This window comes from Capra hircus, chromosome 18, assembly GCF_001704415.2.
Source record: "Capra hircus breed San Clemente chromosome 18, ASM170441v1, whole genome shotgun sequence".
Classification (NCBI taxonomy): domain Eukaryota; kingdom Metazoa; phylum Chordata; class Mammalia; order Artiodactyla; family Bovidae; genus Capra; species Capra hircus.
In genome coordinates, this window is record NC_030825.1 from 44341516 (window position 1) to 44358784 (window position 17269).

Genomic DNA, 17269 nt, shown 5'->3' on the forward strand with positions numbered 1-17269 from the left:
TGGGAATCCCATGGTCTGTATACTCATCCAAAAACGTAACAAATGTGTGATCAACTATAACAGCAATTGTAGGAGAAACCGTTCCCCAGTGGCTCAGTGGTAAAGAAACTGCCTGCATTAGGGGAGACCTGGGTTCCATACCTGGGTGGGGAAGATCCCCTGGAGAAGCAAATGGCAACCCACTCCAGTATCCTTGCCTGAAAAATTCCATGGACGGAAGAGCTATAGTCCATGTAGGCTATAGTAGGCTACAGTCCATGGGGTCACAAAGAAACTGAGTGACTAACACTTTCACTTTTCATGAAAGAGTAAATTATCAAATGGCCTAAAATGCTTAAGGTGGTCCCAGGTGCCTTTGACAATAAAAGATGTCCCAGATCACAAGGCAGGAGCTTGTCCTGGGATTCAAGGAGCACTTTTTACACTCTGTGCAGTGTGAAATTTGTATTTTGGTATCTGGTTCATCCGTCAGTTTTTCATTGCTGGGGTTCATGTCAGTTTGCAAAGCTGCGACACCTACCTCCTGGATTCCCCTTCACCGCCTCCCGCCCCCAGCCAAAGGAAACATATCCTCTCCTCGATTCCTGGTTTAATCGAGAACGTCCTAGTCCTCAGGTTTTGTTTGAGGAGGTTTGTGTCGCCAGGCCTAGGTTTGCATCGCACTTTTACCTCGACAGTCATTGTGCAACCCTAAGCATTCCTGCTGTAGGCCATGTGTCCTGCCTGGGTGAGGAAGATGAGGCCCTCCTAGCACGTGGCTGTGACAGCCTTTGTCCCGCTAGAGGGACCTGGCTGGGAACACGGGCATTCGAGGCGGAGCTTCTCTCCGACCTCACCACACCCTCCTTACGGGCAGGCGCCAGCTCGGCCAAACAACCCGGGTTCACCGATTGCCCCGTGCGCGCCTCGCTGGCAGAGGCGGGAGTTCACTTAGCAAGACGCCAGCTTCCGTGCTCACTTCCCGGGAGAGCTCCAGTCGCACCAGAACCCCGAGCCCGTAAGCCGCGCGCCGCCGCCCGCCATGAGTGTCCCGGTGCGAGCGGGCCCAAGCAACTGGAGGCGGGCAGCCACCTTAGTGCTGGCGGCGGGCTGGACGCGCCCGGTCCCCGCCGCCCCATCGAGGCCCCAGCCACCCGCCGAGGGATTCCGGGTGCTGCTGCTGCAGCGCTCCGCTAGCCAAGGCTTCTTGCCCGGGGCGCACGTCTTCCCGGGCGGGGTGCTGGAGGCGGCAGACCGTTCGACCGATTGGCTGCGCCTCTTCGCGCCGCACCACTGGCCCCCCCGCTTTGGCCTGGGTCCCGCGCCGCCCCAGCGCGCCGCCTTCCCGGTGCTGCCCAACGTCCGGCCGGGAGCCGTGGACGAGGACGCGGCGGCGCTACCGGATGACATCGCCTTCCGCATCTGCGCCATCCGCGAGGCATTCGAGGAGGCGGGCGTGCTGCTGCTGCGGCCCAGGGGCCCCCGGCCCCCTGATCAGGCGCCAGGCTGCGCCCTCGCGCCGCCGCCCGCCCTGGCCGACTGGCGCGCGCGCGTCCGCCGGGACCCGCGGCACTTCCTGAGCCTGTGCGCGGAGCTCGACTGCACTCCCGACATCTGGGCGCTGCGCGACTGGAGCGGCTGGATCACGCCCTTCTCACGCCCCGGCGGCCGCCGCTTCGAGACCACCTTCTTCCTGTGCTGCCTGAACGAGCCGCCGCCGGTCTTCCCCGACTTAGTGGAGGTGGTGGACTGCCAGGTAGGGCGTCCTCCCGGCCCGGAGTGGGGACCCACAGGAGCTAGAGAGTGAGGACCCCGGCAGGCGGCCCAGGCGCCCCCGGACCCTCCAGTAGGCCGCCTCAGGGCCGTAATAGCCAGTTAGCTACGGAGCGGGCCTGGGACCCACGCGGTCCGGACCCCTGCCCAGCAGGCCAAAGCTGTGACACTGGTGAGCTGTTTTCTGCTTTTTCCCGCTTCACAGCCCCAGGGCCTCGAAGATGTCTCCCCACGCAGTTTCTCCGGCGGGTGGCCGGCGGAGATCCCAGGAGTTCTAGCGCTCCTTCGAGCAGTTGCCACGCTTTCACTTATTTCGTCCCCGCAGCCGTTTGTTTCTTCGTAGTTCAGTCTTTTAGAATTTATCTGAAACGTTTTCATTTGAGACTTGTTGGGGAAAGGCTGCCCACTCGAGTATTCTGGCCTGGAGCATTCCGTGGACTGTATAGTCCGTGGGGTCGCAAAGGGTGGCACACGACTGAGCGACTTTCACTTTCGGCTACCGATATGGCCTACCTTGGTGAATGATTCCTCTGCACCTGAAAAAGAATGTGTTTTCTGCTGTATTCGTTGGAGTGTTTTTTAAAATGTCAATTAGGTTAAGTTAGTTGATAGTGTCTTTTTAGGTCTTCCATATCGTTTACCTGTTCCATCAATTTCTGAGAAAAGGTTGTTGAAATCGGTGACGAACAATTGCGGCTTTGTCTTATTCTCAGTTCTGTCGGGTTTTCCTTCGGGTATTTGGAAGCTCCTTTAAAAGGTGTTAGCTTCCCTTGTGGCTCAGACAGTAAAGCGTCTGCCTACAATGCGGGAGACCTAGGTTCTAGCCCTGGGTCGGGAAGTTCCCCTGGAGAACGAAATGGCAATCCACTCCAGTATTCTTGCCTGGAAAATCCCATAGACGGAGGAGCCCAGTAGGCTAACAGTCCACGGGGTCGCAAAGAGGCGGACACGACTGAGCGACTTCACTTCACTTTGTAAGGTGTTGCAGAAGACTGTTCAAGCTTGTTGGAACTAGTCTTTGATTATGATGAACTAGCCTTCTTTATCCCTGACAATGTTCCTTATTATGAAATCTGAAGTTTATTATCAGATAGTGATATAGCTGCTCAGTCTTCCATTTAATTAGCAATAGCAGAGTATATCCTCCTCCCTTTTTTACTTTTAACCTGTGTCTTTATAGTTAAAGTATGTTTATTGTAGGCAACATATAGTCTTACTTTTCATCCATTATGATAGTTTCTGCATTTCAGTTGGAGTGTTTAGATCATTTACATTGTGTTATTCTCAAATCTATCTTGCTGTTAGTTTTTTTTAATCTGTCCCTTCTATTCTTTGCACTGTCTTTTTTTTCTTGACTTCTTTTGGGTTATTTGAGTATTTTTTGGACTCTTTTTATCTCCATTATTGCCTAATTCACTGTACTTTTTAATTGCTTTAGGATTTGCAGTACATCTCTCACTTCTGTGTAGTATTAGAACCATAAAGTAATATATTTCTGTTTCTCCCCTCCTGTCATGTATGCTTTTGTAGTCATACACTTGACTTTTATTTCTACTATAAACTCTACAATACAGTGATTATTTTTGCTTTAAGCAGTTACTCTGTCGTAAACTGCAAATGAGGGGGAAATGTTTTCTATGTTTACCTGCATATGTGTTCTTTGCACCCTTTGTTCGTTTGTGTAGATTTATCTACATCTGTATCTTTCTGCCTAAAGAACTTCCTCTAATGTGTCTTGAATTTCAGTTTTTCTGACAGTGAATCTTCTAAATTTTGTTTGTCTGAAAATATTTTGCTTTTATTTTTTGAAAGCTATTTCGTGTGGGTGTAGAATTCTGTATAGATTGACAGTATGAGTTTTTGTTTCTTTTTTCTGCCAGTACTTAGAGATGTTACTTCATTAGTTTCCAGTTTGCATGATCTTCTGGTGAGAAATCTGCCTTTTTGTCCTCCAGTTTTATTGAGATATAATTGACACACAGCTGGTGGCACTAGCGGTAAAGGACCCACCTGCCAGTGCTGGAGACACAAGGGACAAAGATTCGATCCTTGTGTTGGGAAGATGGGAAGATCCCCTGGAGGAGGGCACGGCAACCCACTCCAGTATTCTTGCCTGGAGAATCCCCATGGACAGAGGAACCTGGCAGGCTGTGGCCCATAGGGTTGCAAAGAGTTGGACATGACTGAAGCGACTTAGCACAGCACATGGTGTAAGTTTAAGGTGACAGCATGATGGCTTGACCTACATACACCACAACATAATTACCACAATAAATTTAGTGCATGTTCATCATCTTTTAGAAAAGTTTGATTTTAACTCTGTTCCTCTGTGCGTAATGTGTTTGTATTTTTGGTTTTGATATGTATGCCTACTTTAAGTATTTTCTCTTTAATTACTGGTATTCAGTATTTGATTATGATATGCATAGTTTTCTTTTTGTTTTGTTAATAATTACTTGTTTCCTCAAATATTTTTCACCTCCCTCTATTTTCTGGGACTCCAATTACATGTATGTTAGACCACCTGATAATTTTTTGTGGGTCCCTGATGCCTTGTTCATTTTTTTTTTTAAACTTTTCTCCTCTGTGCTTTATTCTGAGTAAATTTATTGCTGCATTTTCAAATTTTCTCTGTTTATATGTAGTATCAAAATTGCTGTAAATATCATTCAGTATAATTTTCATCTCTAGAACTTCCATTTATTTTTTTAAAAAACATTTCCTATTTCTCTCATATTTTCCTTTACATCTTTGAGCCAATGGAACATACTTGTAACAGTGATTTTTAATGTCCTTTTCTGCCAGTTCCATCATCTCTATAATTTCTGGGTCTGTTTCTGTTGCCTGATTTTTCTTCTGGTTATGGGTCACATTTTTCTGCTGAGGTCTTGTAGTTTTTTATTGTCGTTGTTGTTCAGTCGCTTAGTCTTGTCTGACTTCCTTGCAACCCCATGGACTGTAGCCCCCTAGGCTCCCCTGTTCATGGGATTTCCCAGGCAAGAACACTGAAGTGGGTTGCCATTTCCGTCTCTAAGCAATTTTCCCAGGTCAGGGTTTGAACCCAAGTCTCCTGCGTTGGTAGGTAGATTCTTCACCACTGAGCCATCACAGGAAGCCCAGTTTTTGATGGAATGTTGAATGTGATTTTCAGTTGAGTACTGGATTTTGTCTTTTTTTTTTTTTTTTAAAGGTGTAGGACTTTTCCTGTCAGGAAGTTCGGTTCAGGCGCTCAGTCGTGTCTGACTCTTTGTGACCCCATGGACTATAGCACGGCAGGCTTCTCTTTCCATCACCAACTCCTAGAGCTTACTCAGACTCATGTCCATCAAGTTGGTGATGCCATCCAACCATCTCATCCTCTGACATCCCCTTCTCCTCCTGCCTTAAATCTTTCCTAGCATCAGGGTCTTTTCCAGTAAGTCAGTTCTTTGCATAAGTTGGCCAAAGTATTGGAGTTTCAGCTTCAGCATCAGTCCTTCCAGTGAATATTCAGGGCTGATTTCCTTTAAAATGGACTGGTTGGATCTCCTTGCTGTCCAAGGGACTCTCAAGGGTCTTCTCCAACACCACAGTTCAAAAGCATCAATTCTTCAGCTCTCAGATTTCTTTATAGTCCAACTCTCACATCCATACATGACTACTGGAAAAACTATAGCTTTGACTAGATGGACCTTTGTTGAAAAGTAATGCTTTTGCTTTTTAATATGCTCTCTGGGTTGGTCATAGCTTTTCTTCTAAGGAGCAAACATCTTTTAATTTCATGGCCGCAGTCACCATCTGCAGTGATTAAGGATTGGAAAGTATGTGAAGTATCTTGGGCAGTGTTCTACTAGTAACCAATAAACAATAAGTTAATTAAGATTATTTTAGCCTATGGTCTGGACTGACCTGAACAGGTTGAATTGAGTTAATGCCTGTTGTTTAACCCTTTATCGTCATTGTTACCATTGAACTGGCATGGAACTGACAAAGCATACCTTAGAGATTGGGTAGTCCTTTAAGACCAAAGCTTTGTTTTTCAAAACGTAGCCTTGGCCAACTTTAGAAGAATCTAGGATGCTTATTAAATGTAGATTGCCGGGCTCCATACGGTGAAGATTTAACAAGTTGCTCAGGTTTCTCATACAAGCTTATAAATTGTTGGCCTATAATTATTCAAGGCAATCAATTTCAACTCCCTGGTTTTGGATGTGAGGGTCAATTTCCCCAGTGTATGTGGATATTTAGCAGTAAAGCAGTTAAAGAAAGAAAGACCTTTTGGAGTTCTTTCATATTAATTGAATCATCTCTTTTTATCTAAATGTGGAAGGAAGGCAGGCTTGGGAAAGAGGGCATAGCAGTGAGGTCACTTACTTTAAGTGCTGACTGGTTGATATAATGCAGTTATTTCACTCCTGGGACAATAGACTGAGTCATGCCTCTTGACCTTTCTGAAAGCTTCTCTTGCTCCTGGCTCTTTACCTTCATTGTTAACACACTACATGTACCATGCTACATTTTGTTTGTTGAAGGCCCTACTAGGCCTGAGAGAGCTTTGTCTTGTCCACCAGCATGTCCTTATTGCCTAACCAAGGTAGGCAAGAATGAGAGAACCTTGAGAGTCCCTCCCATTTATGGGAGGAATGAACGGGCACTAAGTTCTCAATCTGCTGCCATGAATTTATACTTCAGTCTTCCTTTGAAAGTGATCAGAACCTCCTTGCCTTCTTAGCATCTCCTGCCTTTTACGCTGAACAACTCTCCCAGTGCAACCCGGTGTGATCTATCCTGGCTTATTTACTAGTTCTCAGGATCCATGTCCTAATGATCAACCTCTGAAGGGGACCAACCCAGCTTTCTTCACTGAATCTTTCCTTGTTGTCTCAGAGGAATCTAGCAAGATACATCAATGAATCAATTTTTACATTTTTTTCAGTTAGATCTTAAGTACTGAGTCAAGGATCTCAAATCTTGCACTGTCTATGGGGGAAACCTTAGGAGGCTCTACCTTTATCTTCCACAGTGGTCGTCTCCATCAGAGGCAATTGAAAGCCTCATATCCAAGGAAGTTTTGCTTGCACCCCCACAGTTCTACGAAATACGTAGACTAGGAAACTTTGCCTCTCTCTCTGACTTGCACAAATTTTCTTTGGATCGTGAATCAGAAGGAACGGAAAGATGGATGCCAATCATATTGTTCACTGCTGATGGGACGATCCATCTTTTACCAGGTAAGTATGTGTTTACCAATGTTCTTGTTGATATTCCCATTTAATGCTCTGGGCTGTATGGCAGTATTCTCCCACACAGACACATGAATTACAATCTATGTTTTATACGCTACAGTGAAACTAATTAGATAAGCTCAAGTTCTATAAGATATTCATAGTTTTTATTATAACCAGAAATTCTGGATATATTGCTTTATATACACTTATGTAAATATATTTCCTAGACATTGGCAAGAGTTCTTTCTTGAATATTATCTCACTTTTTTACCTTTTAATTTTGAATTATGAAGACTTGTAAATTATCCTTATTTGATTGAAAGAGAGTTTTGTTGGTGGTCAGTTATTGTTGAGTTAGTACAGGACAGAAGTTTTGTAGCACCTTACAGTGGAGTTTTCTGATCTCTCTTACTTACCAGCCGCTTGTCTCACTTCTCAGAATTGTGATAATACTCGTTACTCGTCCTGCAGTGGGACAGCTTAGCAGTTTTGATGTATAAATGATAATTTCTCTAATTTAACCTTAAGACGATTGGAGCAGCCCACATTGAAACACCAAAATTATATGGATATCAAGGTGAACGTTATAGTGAATGAAATAAAGAGAGTCTTGAATTAGTATAAAAAATTATAGTTCAGGATGAAAAAGTACCAGTTACAAATATTTATAACTTTGGGCATATAGTTTATGCCCAAAGACAATTCTTGGCTAGAAAATGGAGAACTGGGGAGGTTAGGTGGGATATTAAAAACACAAATATACTGAAGTAAACTCGAAAAGTTCTGATTATTTAACAGCTATATCAGTTCCAAACACATGAAATGAATAAAAATAAATACTAATATATTGGAAGGTTTTATAAAATAACACTAAAGTTAAACCATTATTTTTTCAGGAGATGAGATGTACTCAGAAGATTCAAACTTTTTGGAAAACTGTATGTCCACTGGAAAAAAGACTGAAGAGATCATGAACGAAGGCAAGACATTTCACCGAATAGTGCTGTATAATTCCCACAATTATGGAGATTATACAGGTTATAGCATCCATGTGACAGTTCTGCCAAAGTATAAACATGTTTATCCTAAGAGCTTTGTAATGGGTAAGAGCCGTCTGTAGAGAACAGCTTCTTTATAAACTGGCCCACTTGTAGTTGTTCGAGTCAAAACTGAGGGTTGATTACATGTGCCTGGAACCTAAGGAACTTTATTCCTGTAAGTTCTAGGACAGTCTCTCCTATCTCAAGCGTATTGTGTAGCTCTGTTATTCTTTAAACCTTATAGTATCACACTAGTATAAGGTATTAATGTTTTGTTACCAAAAAGAGAAAACAAATTCACAGAGATTTCCACTTCTGTGTTGTTCTGTTATCGAAAGTTTAAATAGGATATTTCTCCTGTATTGTCTTTTAACTGTACTAGGATACTACTTTATATGCTAGGAGTTTGATCCATTAATTCCTTAGACTTTCTGCTGGAATTGATTTAAGGGGGTCTGATTAGACACATGGTGATCAGAAGAGTGAGATGACCTTCAAGTGACAGTGTCATTACTTTCTTATGAATTTAGCTTGATTAAGATGTAATTCCGTTAAAACTAAACGGCATAAGTTATTAGTTTACCAAATTGGAAGTTACTTTAGTGATTGCTGTAAAGAAATATGAAGCCATAAGAGAAGTCATAACTTTTATTTTGGAGTGCTACTTGACAGAATACAAAGAGGTTATTAGAGAGACGCAGAACTATTCATCATCAGTCGTGCTTATTAATGGTTATTTATTGTCAGTGTTTTTCATATGGGTAATTTTTTTTACCTCCTCTTAAGAGGAATAATCTTTATTGATTACAGATGGGAAATGGTTAAGAAGAAACCAGTTCTATTTCAGATCTTTGACTATCTTGTGCATTGTATCGATACATTTAATTTCACTTTTCATGAAAAGTATTGATAAATGAAGACTTCCCTGTAGCTCAAATGGTAAAGAGTCTGCCTGCAATGCAGGAGACCAGGATTCAATCCCTGGTTTGGGAAGTTCCTCTAGAGAAGGGAATGGCAATCCACTCCAGTACTCTTGCCTGGAGAATTCCATGGACAGAGAAGCCTGGGGGACGCTCGTGGGGTCACAAAGAGTCACACAGGACTAGGCGGCTAACACACACACAGAGGAAGACATCCAGACCAGTGGTTCTCAGCCCCAGGCACTATTGCCCTTTAGGGGCATCTGGCAGTGTCTGGGAATGTTTTTGGGTTGTCACAACTGAGAGTGAGATGCTACTACCATCTAGTGGAGAGAGGCCAGGGATACAGTTAAATATCCTGGAACGCACAGGACAGCCACCCACAGTGAAGAATTATCTGGTCACGGTTGAGAAACTCTGATCTAGAGTAAAATCTACTGTCTTCAGTAAATGATTCCAACATGTAAATTTTGAGAGCAACAAATAGTGTTTGCATTCTATCTGGCGTCTAAATCTATAGCAGTTCTCCTTACTGATGTTTAGCCTCGGGCGTCCTATTCTTTCATTCTCTTTGAAAACAGAATGTTACAGCTGAGAGAGACCTCAGTCAACACCGTGATTTTGCCGATGAGAAAACTGAGAAGCAGATTCACCCAGCTGGTTAGCACCACAGCCAAGAGTAGAACGTGATTCTACTACTAGCAGGTGGTATCTGTCGCCTGGCAGTAGAGGCCTGATCATGTCTGCCCGCCACATCTTGGTACTGTAGTCACCAGGGAAACCACGATAGAGCCCAGCATTGGATGGAACAGTGCTTGACTCATTTACTCAAAGCAGCAAGGCCAGCTTTTGAACGACTTCTAGAAGAATCTAAAATTGGGCTGGTGTCAGTATTTCAGGCTAGCATGTCCTTATCCTCACAGTTCTTTGTCAATATAAAACAAGAGTGTCCTGTAATGTGGGAGAAAAAATAAGGACTTGAATGTAAGGGGACCTATCTCCTGGAGGATAATTTGTCAGAGGAGCCCACATACATGGGCATATGTAGGTCACATCCTTTTAAAAGGAAATTACTTGCCTTCCACTTTCTTTTTTCCCTTCTCACTGGCTGGAAATGGTGGCAACTGGAGCAGCTACTCCAGACCCAGAGACAGAAGCCTGCTACTTGGATTGCTCACCTCTTGCTTGTTATGTGAAGACAGATACACTTCTATTTCATATAAGCCACTGTATTTTAGGATCTCTTTGTTAAAACAGTTTAGCTTGTTCCCTAATCTATACTTTTCCCTCCTAAGCAGGTTCCCTTGGTATAGCCTTCCCTGGAAGTCTAACAGTTATTGAAGCAAAAATCTTGGTCATTTGTGATTCCACCTTTTCCTTCATTCCTATATCCAGGTGACTATCAAGTCCTGCTGATCTGTTATACACAATTATCTTGAAATTCCCATCTTCCCACCTCTGCACTGCTATCACGTTGGTTTGAGCCACAGTTGACTCTTTCTTAACCAACTGTAAGAGCTTCAGAGCCAGTCTCCATTTTCTTTCTTCCCCTCAATGCATTCCTCTTGGAAAAATGAACTTGACATTGAAATGATGTCACTGCCCTCATTAAAGTCCTTCAATGGCTTTCTTCACACTCAAACACTAAATTTGTGGTCTACAAGGCCCCACCTTTTTCTCTGATGCCATCAAGCACCCCTCTCCCTCTGCACCCCCCTCAGAGGATCTTCTTTCTGTTCTTGACTGCTCAGAGTTCTTTCCACCTCAGAAACTTAGTACATACTGTTGCCTTGAGACAAGCCTGGATCTCTGAACTGTTTTTGTTCTTGGGTCTCCTTGTTACTAAAGCTTCAGAAAAACAGATATTAAGAACAGAGGTTGGGGGACTTCCCTGGTGGTCAGGTGACTAAGGTTTCAAGCTTCCAGAGCAGGGAACCAGGTTTGATCCCAGGTCAGGGAACTAGATCCTGCATGCTGCAACTGAAGATCCCTCATGCCACAGTGAAGACTGAATATCCTGCGTTCTGCAACTAAGACCCAGCTCCGCCAAATTAAAAAAGAGGTTGGGCATCCAATATGTGGATTATTGGCATGTCTAGATGAAAGTTCCAGAACAAATAGAAGACAAGCATTATTTATAGAATGACTTTTTCTTGAGCTAAAGGAAAATGTTGATCTTCAGATAAAAAGATCCCACTGTGGTCAAAACAAAAATAACAAAAATTGTTCAATACTCAGATGACATTTTGAATTTTAAAGATAGAGAAATCAGATTTTCAAGGAGAGAAAGAAAAGATTACTTACAAAGGCACAAAATCATCTTAGTGTGTATCACACAGTAATGTGATACACTGGATAGTATATATAATATGCTGAGGAGAAAAGGACATATGTGTTCACTAATTTTATATCAGCCATATGTATGAGCCACAGAAATAATCCTTGTTTATATATGGGCTTTGGAGAGTCCCAAGCTCTGAAGAAGTGATTTGATAGAAATAACTAAAAGATGATTCAAAATAAAAAGTTTTGAATTAGAGCTGCATGGTAGAAGTCCTGATGGTGAATATGGAAATAAAATACAGGAGCAAGTGTAACTATTTAAATATGGCTCAAAAGCACTGCAGATGTTAAAAATAATTAAAGATTTAACCTACTTTATTTTAAAAAGATACCCTTTTCCATAAAAATTTTGTTCAGTAATTCCAGATAGTGTTATCATTAATAGGAAGTGGCTGTGGGAGGAATAAGAAAAACAAAACATGAAAGGAGGGAATCATTAGCTGTAGTTTTGAGATAATACTTGTTTAAATATTTTGGAATGCAAAAATGGCTATTAGAATTTAAAGGTCACTTTTCAAATCAGTCAAAAGCAAGGCACAACCCCTAAGGCAGAGACAGAAAACATGAAAATGGCTATCAAACAAAAGCTTAGAATAAGACAATTCACATAGAAATAAACATCAGCCATGCTGATATGCAAAAATGGGTTAAATGTATTGGATGATAAGGAATCTTATGTTTTTAAATCTAATTATCTAGAAGAACTTGGAAAAGAAAACTAAATAAAGCCCAAATGCAGCAGAAGGAAGAAAATAATAATAGAAATTAGAGCAAAAGTAAATTATGTAGAGATAGGAAAACAATAGAAAAGGCCAACAAAACTAAGAATTGGTTTTATGAAAAGATATTGAATTGAAAGTCACTCAGTCATGTCCGACTCTTTGCAACCCTATGGACTATACAGTCCGTGGAATTCTCCAGGCCAGAATACTGGCGTGGGTAGCCTTTCCCTTCTCCAGGGGATCTTTCCAACCCAGGGATCAAACCCAGGTCTCCCCCATTGCAGGCAGATTCTTTACCAGCTGAGCCACAAGGGAAGCCCATGAAAAGGTAAATAATTGGCCAACCATTAGCTAAACTAACCAAGAAAAAAAAAAAAGAGGCAAATCAATAAAATTATAAATGAAAGAGGAGACAATGCAACTGATACCACAAAAATAGAAAAGATCATAAGAAACTACTATGAACAACTATATGCCAACAAAACTGTGCAACCCAGAAGACATGGATAAAGTCCTAGAAATATGGAACCTACCAAAACTGAATCAGGAAGAGAGAGAAAATCCGAACAGGCCAATAGTGAGTAAGGAGATTGAGTCGAGGGGTGGGGGTTGGGGGGAACGCCCAAAAGAGAAAAGCCCAGGTCCAGATGTCTCCACTGGTGAATTTTACCAAACATTTAAAGAAGGATAAATGCCAGTCCTCAAACTCTTCCAACATTTGAAGAGGAGGGAACACTCCCAAACTCACAAGGCAAGAATTTCCCTGATACCAAAGCCATATAAGGACACTGCAAGAATTGCAGGCCAATATCTCTGATGACTGGAGGTGCAAAAATTCTAAAGAAAATATTAGCAAACTGAATTCAGCACATTAAAAGGATCACACACCATGATCAAGTAGGATTCAGCCCCAGGATGCGAGAATTGTTCAAAATCAAATTGATGGGTATAGAAGAAGCATTTGGCAAAGTTCAACATCCATTCATGATTAAAAACTCAAATTAGAGCTAGAAGGAACATACATAGTAAAAGTTATAAATGACAAACCCACAGCCAGCATCATACTCAGTGGTGAAAGGTTAGAAGCTTTTCCTCTAATACCTGTATCAGGAATAAGACAAGGGTGCCCACTCTTAACCATTCCTATTCAACATGGTATAGAAGCAGTTAGCAAGAAAAAGAAGTAAAAAGCATTAGAATTGGAAAGGAAGAAGTAAAATTGTCTCTATTTTCAGAAGACATCATACTATATATTAAAAATTCTAAAGACTGCACCAAAAACCTGTTAGATCTAATCAGCTAATTTAGTAGAGTTGCATGATACAGAACCAACATATAGAGATCAGTAGAATTTCTATACACTAACAATAAATTATCTGAAAAAGAAACAAAACAATCCTATTTACAGTAACATCAAAAACCAATGAAACACTTAGGACTAAATTTAACCTAAGAGAAGCAGAAGAGATTGAGAAGAGATGGCAAGAATACACAGAAGAACTATACAAAAAAGGTCTTAAAGACCAGGATAACAATGAGGGTGTGGTCACTCACCTTGAGCCAGACATCCTGGAGTGTGAAGTCAAGTGGACCTTAGGAAGCATTACTACAAAGCTGGAGGTGATAGAATTCCAGCTGAGCTATTTAAAATCCTAAAAGATGATTCTGTTAAAGCGCTGCACTCAGTATGTCAGCAAGTTTGGAAAATTCAGCAGTGGACCCAGGACTGGAAAAGGTCAGTTTTCATTCCAATCCCAAAGAAGGGCAGTGCCAAAGAATGTAGAAACCACCGTATAATTGAATTTATTTCACATGATAGTGAGATTATGTTCAAAATTCTTCAAGCTAGGCTTCAGCAGTGTGTGAATTGAGAACTTTCAGATGTAGAAGCTGGGTTTAGAAAAGACAGAGGAACAAAAGATCAAATTGCCAACATTTGTTGGATCATAGAGAAAGCAAGGGAATTCCAGAAAAACATCTGCATCATTGATTCCACAATAGCCTTTGACTGTGTGGATCACAACAAACTGGATGGGAATACCAGACCACCTTACCTGTTCTTCAAGAGATGGGAATACCAGACCACCTTACCTGTCTCCTGAGAAACCTGTATGCGGGGGTGGGTCAAGAAGTAGCAGTTAGAACCAGACATGGAACAACTGACTGGTTCAAAACTGGGAAAGGATTATGTCAAGGCTGTATATAGTCACCCTGCTTATTTAACTTACATGCAGAGTACATCAGGCGAAATGCCAGGCTGGATGAATCATAAGCTGAAATCAAGATTGTTGGGAGAAATATCACCAACTTCAGTTATGCAGATGATATCACTCTAATGGCAGAAAGTAAAGAGGAACTAAAGAGCCTCTTAGTGAAGGTGGAAGAGGAAAGTGAAAAAGCTGGCTTGAAACTGAACATTCAAAAAACTAAGATCATGGCATCCAGTCCCATCACTTCATTTAAAATAGATGGGGAAACAATGGAAACAGTAACCAACTTTATTTTCTTGGGCTCCAAAATCACTGCAGACAATGACTGCAGCCATGAAATTAAAAGACGCTTGCTCCTTGGAAGGAAAGCTATGACAAACCTAGACAGCATGTTAAAAAGTAGAGACATCACTTTGCTGACAAAGGTCTGTATAGTCAAAGATATTATTTTTCCAGTAGTCATGTCTGGATGTTAGAGTTGGGCCATAAAGAAGGCTGAGCACCAAAGAATGATGCTTTTGAATTGTGGTGCTGGAGAAGACTCTTGAGAGTCCCTTGGATTGCAAGGAGATCAATGCAATCAATCCTAAAGGAAATCAACCCTGAAAATTCATTGGAAGGACTGAAGCTGAAGTTCCAAAACTTTGGCCACCTGATGTGAAGACCTGACTCATTGGAAAAGACCTTGATACTGAGGAAAATTGAAGGCAAAAAGAGAATAGGGCAGTAGAGGATGAGATGGTTAGATAGTATCACTGACTCTGTGGATATGAATTTGAGCAAACTGTGGGAGATAGTGAAGGACAGGGAAGGCTGGCACGCTGCAGTCCATGGGGTTGCAAAGAGTTGGACACGACCGAACTACTGAACAACAACACGATTTAACCGAGGAGGTGAAAAATCTCTACTCTGAAAACTGAGCCATTGATCAAGGAAATTGAAGATGCAAAAAATTGGATAGATAGCCCATGTTCATGGATTGGAAAATTTGATATTGTTAAAATGTCCATGCTACTCAAAGCTACTTCACTTAAAGAGCCTCTTGATAAGGGTGAAAGAAGAGAGTGAAAAAGCTGGTTTGAAACTCAACACCCAAAAAACTAAGATCATGGCATTGATCCCATCACTTCATAGCAAATAGATGGGGAAAAAGTGGAAGCAGTGACAGATTTTATTTTCTTGGACACCAAAGTCACTCCAAATTTCATGACTGCAGCCATGGAATTCAAAGACACTTGCTCCTTGGAAGGAAAGTTATGACAAACCTAGACAGCATATTAAAAAGCAGAGACATCCCTTTGCCGACAAATGTTTGTGTCCAACTCTGTGAAACACCATGGACTGCAGAATGCAAGGCTTCCCTGTCCTTCACTCTCTCCCACAAAGGTTTGTATAGTCAAAGCTGTGGATTTTTCCAGTAGTCACGTATGGATGTGAGTGTTGGACCATAAAAAAGGCTGAGCATTGAAGAATGACGCTTTTGAATTGTGGTGCTGGAGAAGACTCTTGAGAGTCCCTTGGACTGCAAGGAGATCAAATCAATCAATCCTAAAGGAAATCAGTCCTGAGTATTCATTGGAAGGACTGTTGCTGAAGCTCCAATACTTTGGCCACTTGATGCGAAGAGCCCACTCACTGGAAAAGACCCTGATGCTAGGGAAGATTGAAGTCAAAAGGAGAAGAAGACAGCAGAGGATGAGATGATTTGTTAGCATCACTGGCTCAGTGGACATGAATTTGAGCAAACTCCAGAAAATCGTGGAGGACAGGGGAGCCTGACATGCTGCAGTCCATGGGGTTGCAAAGAGTAGGACATTACTTAACAACTGAACAACAACAACTGAAAGCCATCTGTAGCTTCAATCAATCCCTATCAAAATTAGTATGTCCCTTTTGTTTTTTAATAGAAATAGAACAAAAAACCCTAAAATTCACGTAGAACCACAAAAGACCTTGAATAGCCAAAGCAATTCTAAGAAAGAAGAACAAAGCTGGAAGCAGCACACTTCCTGACTTCAAGCATTATTTCAAAGCTATCAAAACAGTATATTACTGGCATAAGAACAGACACATAGACCAATGGAATAGAATCAAGAGCCCAAAGAATGAAACTAGACCCCCATCTTACACCACTCACAAAATCAATTCAAAGTGAATTAAAGACTTAAATGTTAAGACCTGAAACCACAAAAATAGGGGAAAATTTATTGACATGGGTCTTGTCAATAACTTTTTAATATGACAACCTAAAGCACATGCAACAAAATTAAAAATAAGTGGGACTCCATCAAACTAAAAACCTTCTGCACAGCAAAATAAATGATCAGCAGAGTGAAAGCGCAACCAGCTGAATAGGAGAAATTATTTGGAAACCACACAGCTGATAAAGGGGTTAATACTCCGTAATATATAAGGAACTTAATAGTAAAAATTCAATCCAGTTTTTAAAAATGGGCTTTTCCGATAAGCGGCCTGAGATGACCTCTAAAAATAGTGCACTATTCACTCCACCCAGAAAACTCCACAAAACCATGCAAATCAAGAGGTTCAAATCTTCGTATTCACTTTAAGAACATTCATGAAACTGCCCAGGCCATAAAGGGTATGCATATCCAAAAAGTCACCAAGTATCTGAAGGGTGTCACTCCGTCGTTACAACGGTGGCATTGGTAGGTGTGCAGGCCAAACAGTGCGGCTGGATGCAGGGTTGGTGGCCCAAAAAGAGTGCTGAATTTTTACTGCACATGCTCAAAAATGAAGAGTGTAATGCCGAATTTAAGGGCTTAGATGTAGATTCTGTGGTCAGTGAGCACATCCAGGTGAACAAAGCCCCCAAGATGTGGCACAGGACTTAACAGAGCTCACGGTTGGACCAACCCCTACATGAGCTCTCCCTGCCACATTGAGATGAGATGAAAAAGAACAGATTATTCCTAAACCAGAAGAGGAGGTTCCGCAGAAGAAAAAGAGATCCCAGAAGAAACTGAAGAAACAAAAACTCATGGCCCAGGAATAAATGCTGCAAAAAATAAATGCAAATAAAAGTTTAAGAAAAAAAGGGCAAAGGGCCTGAAT

At 41.9% G+C, this 17269-nt stretch overlaps 1 protein-coding gene across 1 annotated transcript; it reads left to right on the forward strand.

The window, feature by feature from the left end:
- NUDT19 (nudix hydrolase 19) lies at window positions 843-12364 on the forward strand. Its single transcript, XM_013971291.2, has 3 exons — window positions 843-1735; window positions 6755-6962; window positions 7856-12364. Exons 1-3 carry the CDS (start codon window positions 1022-1024, stop codon window positions 8077-8079), a joined length of 1146 nt encoding a protein of 381 aa, XP_013826745.2. The 5' UTR covers window positions 843-1021; the 3' UTR covers window positions 8080-12364.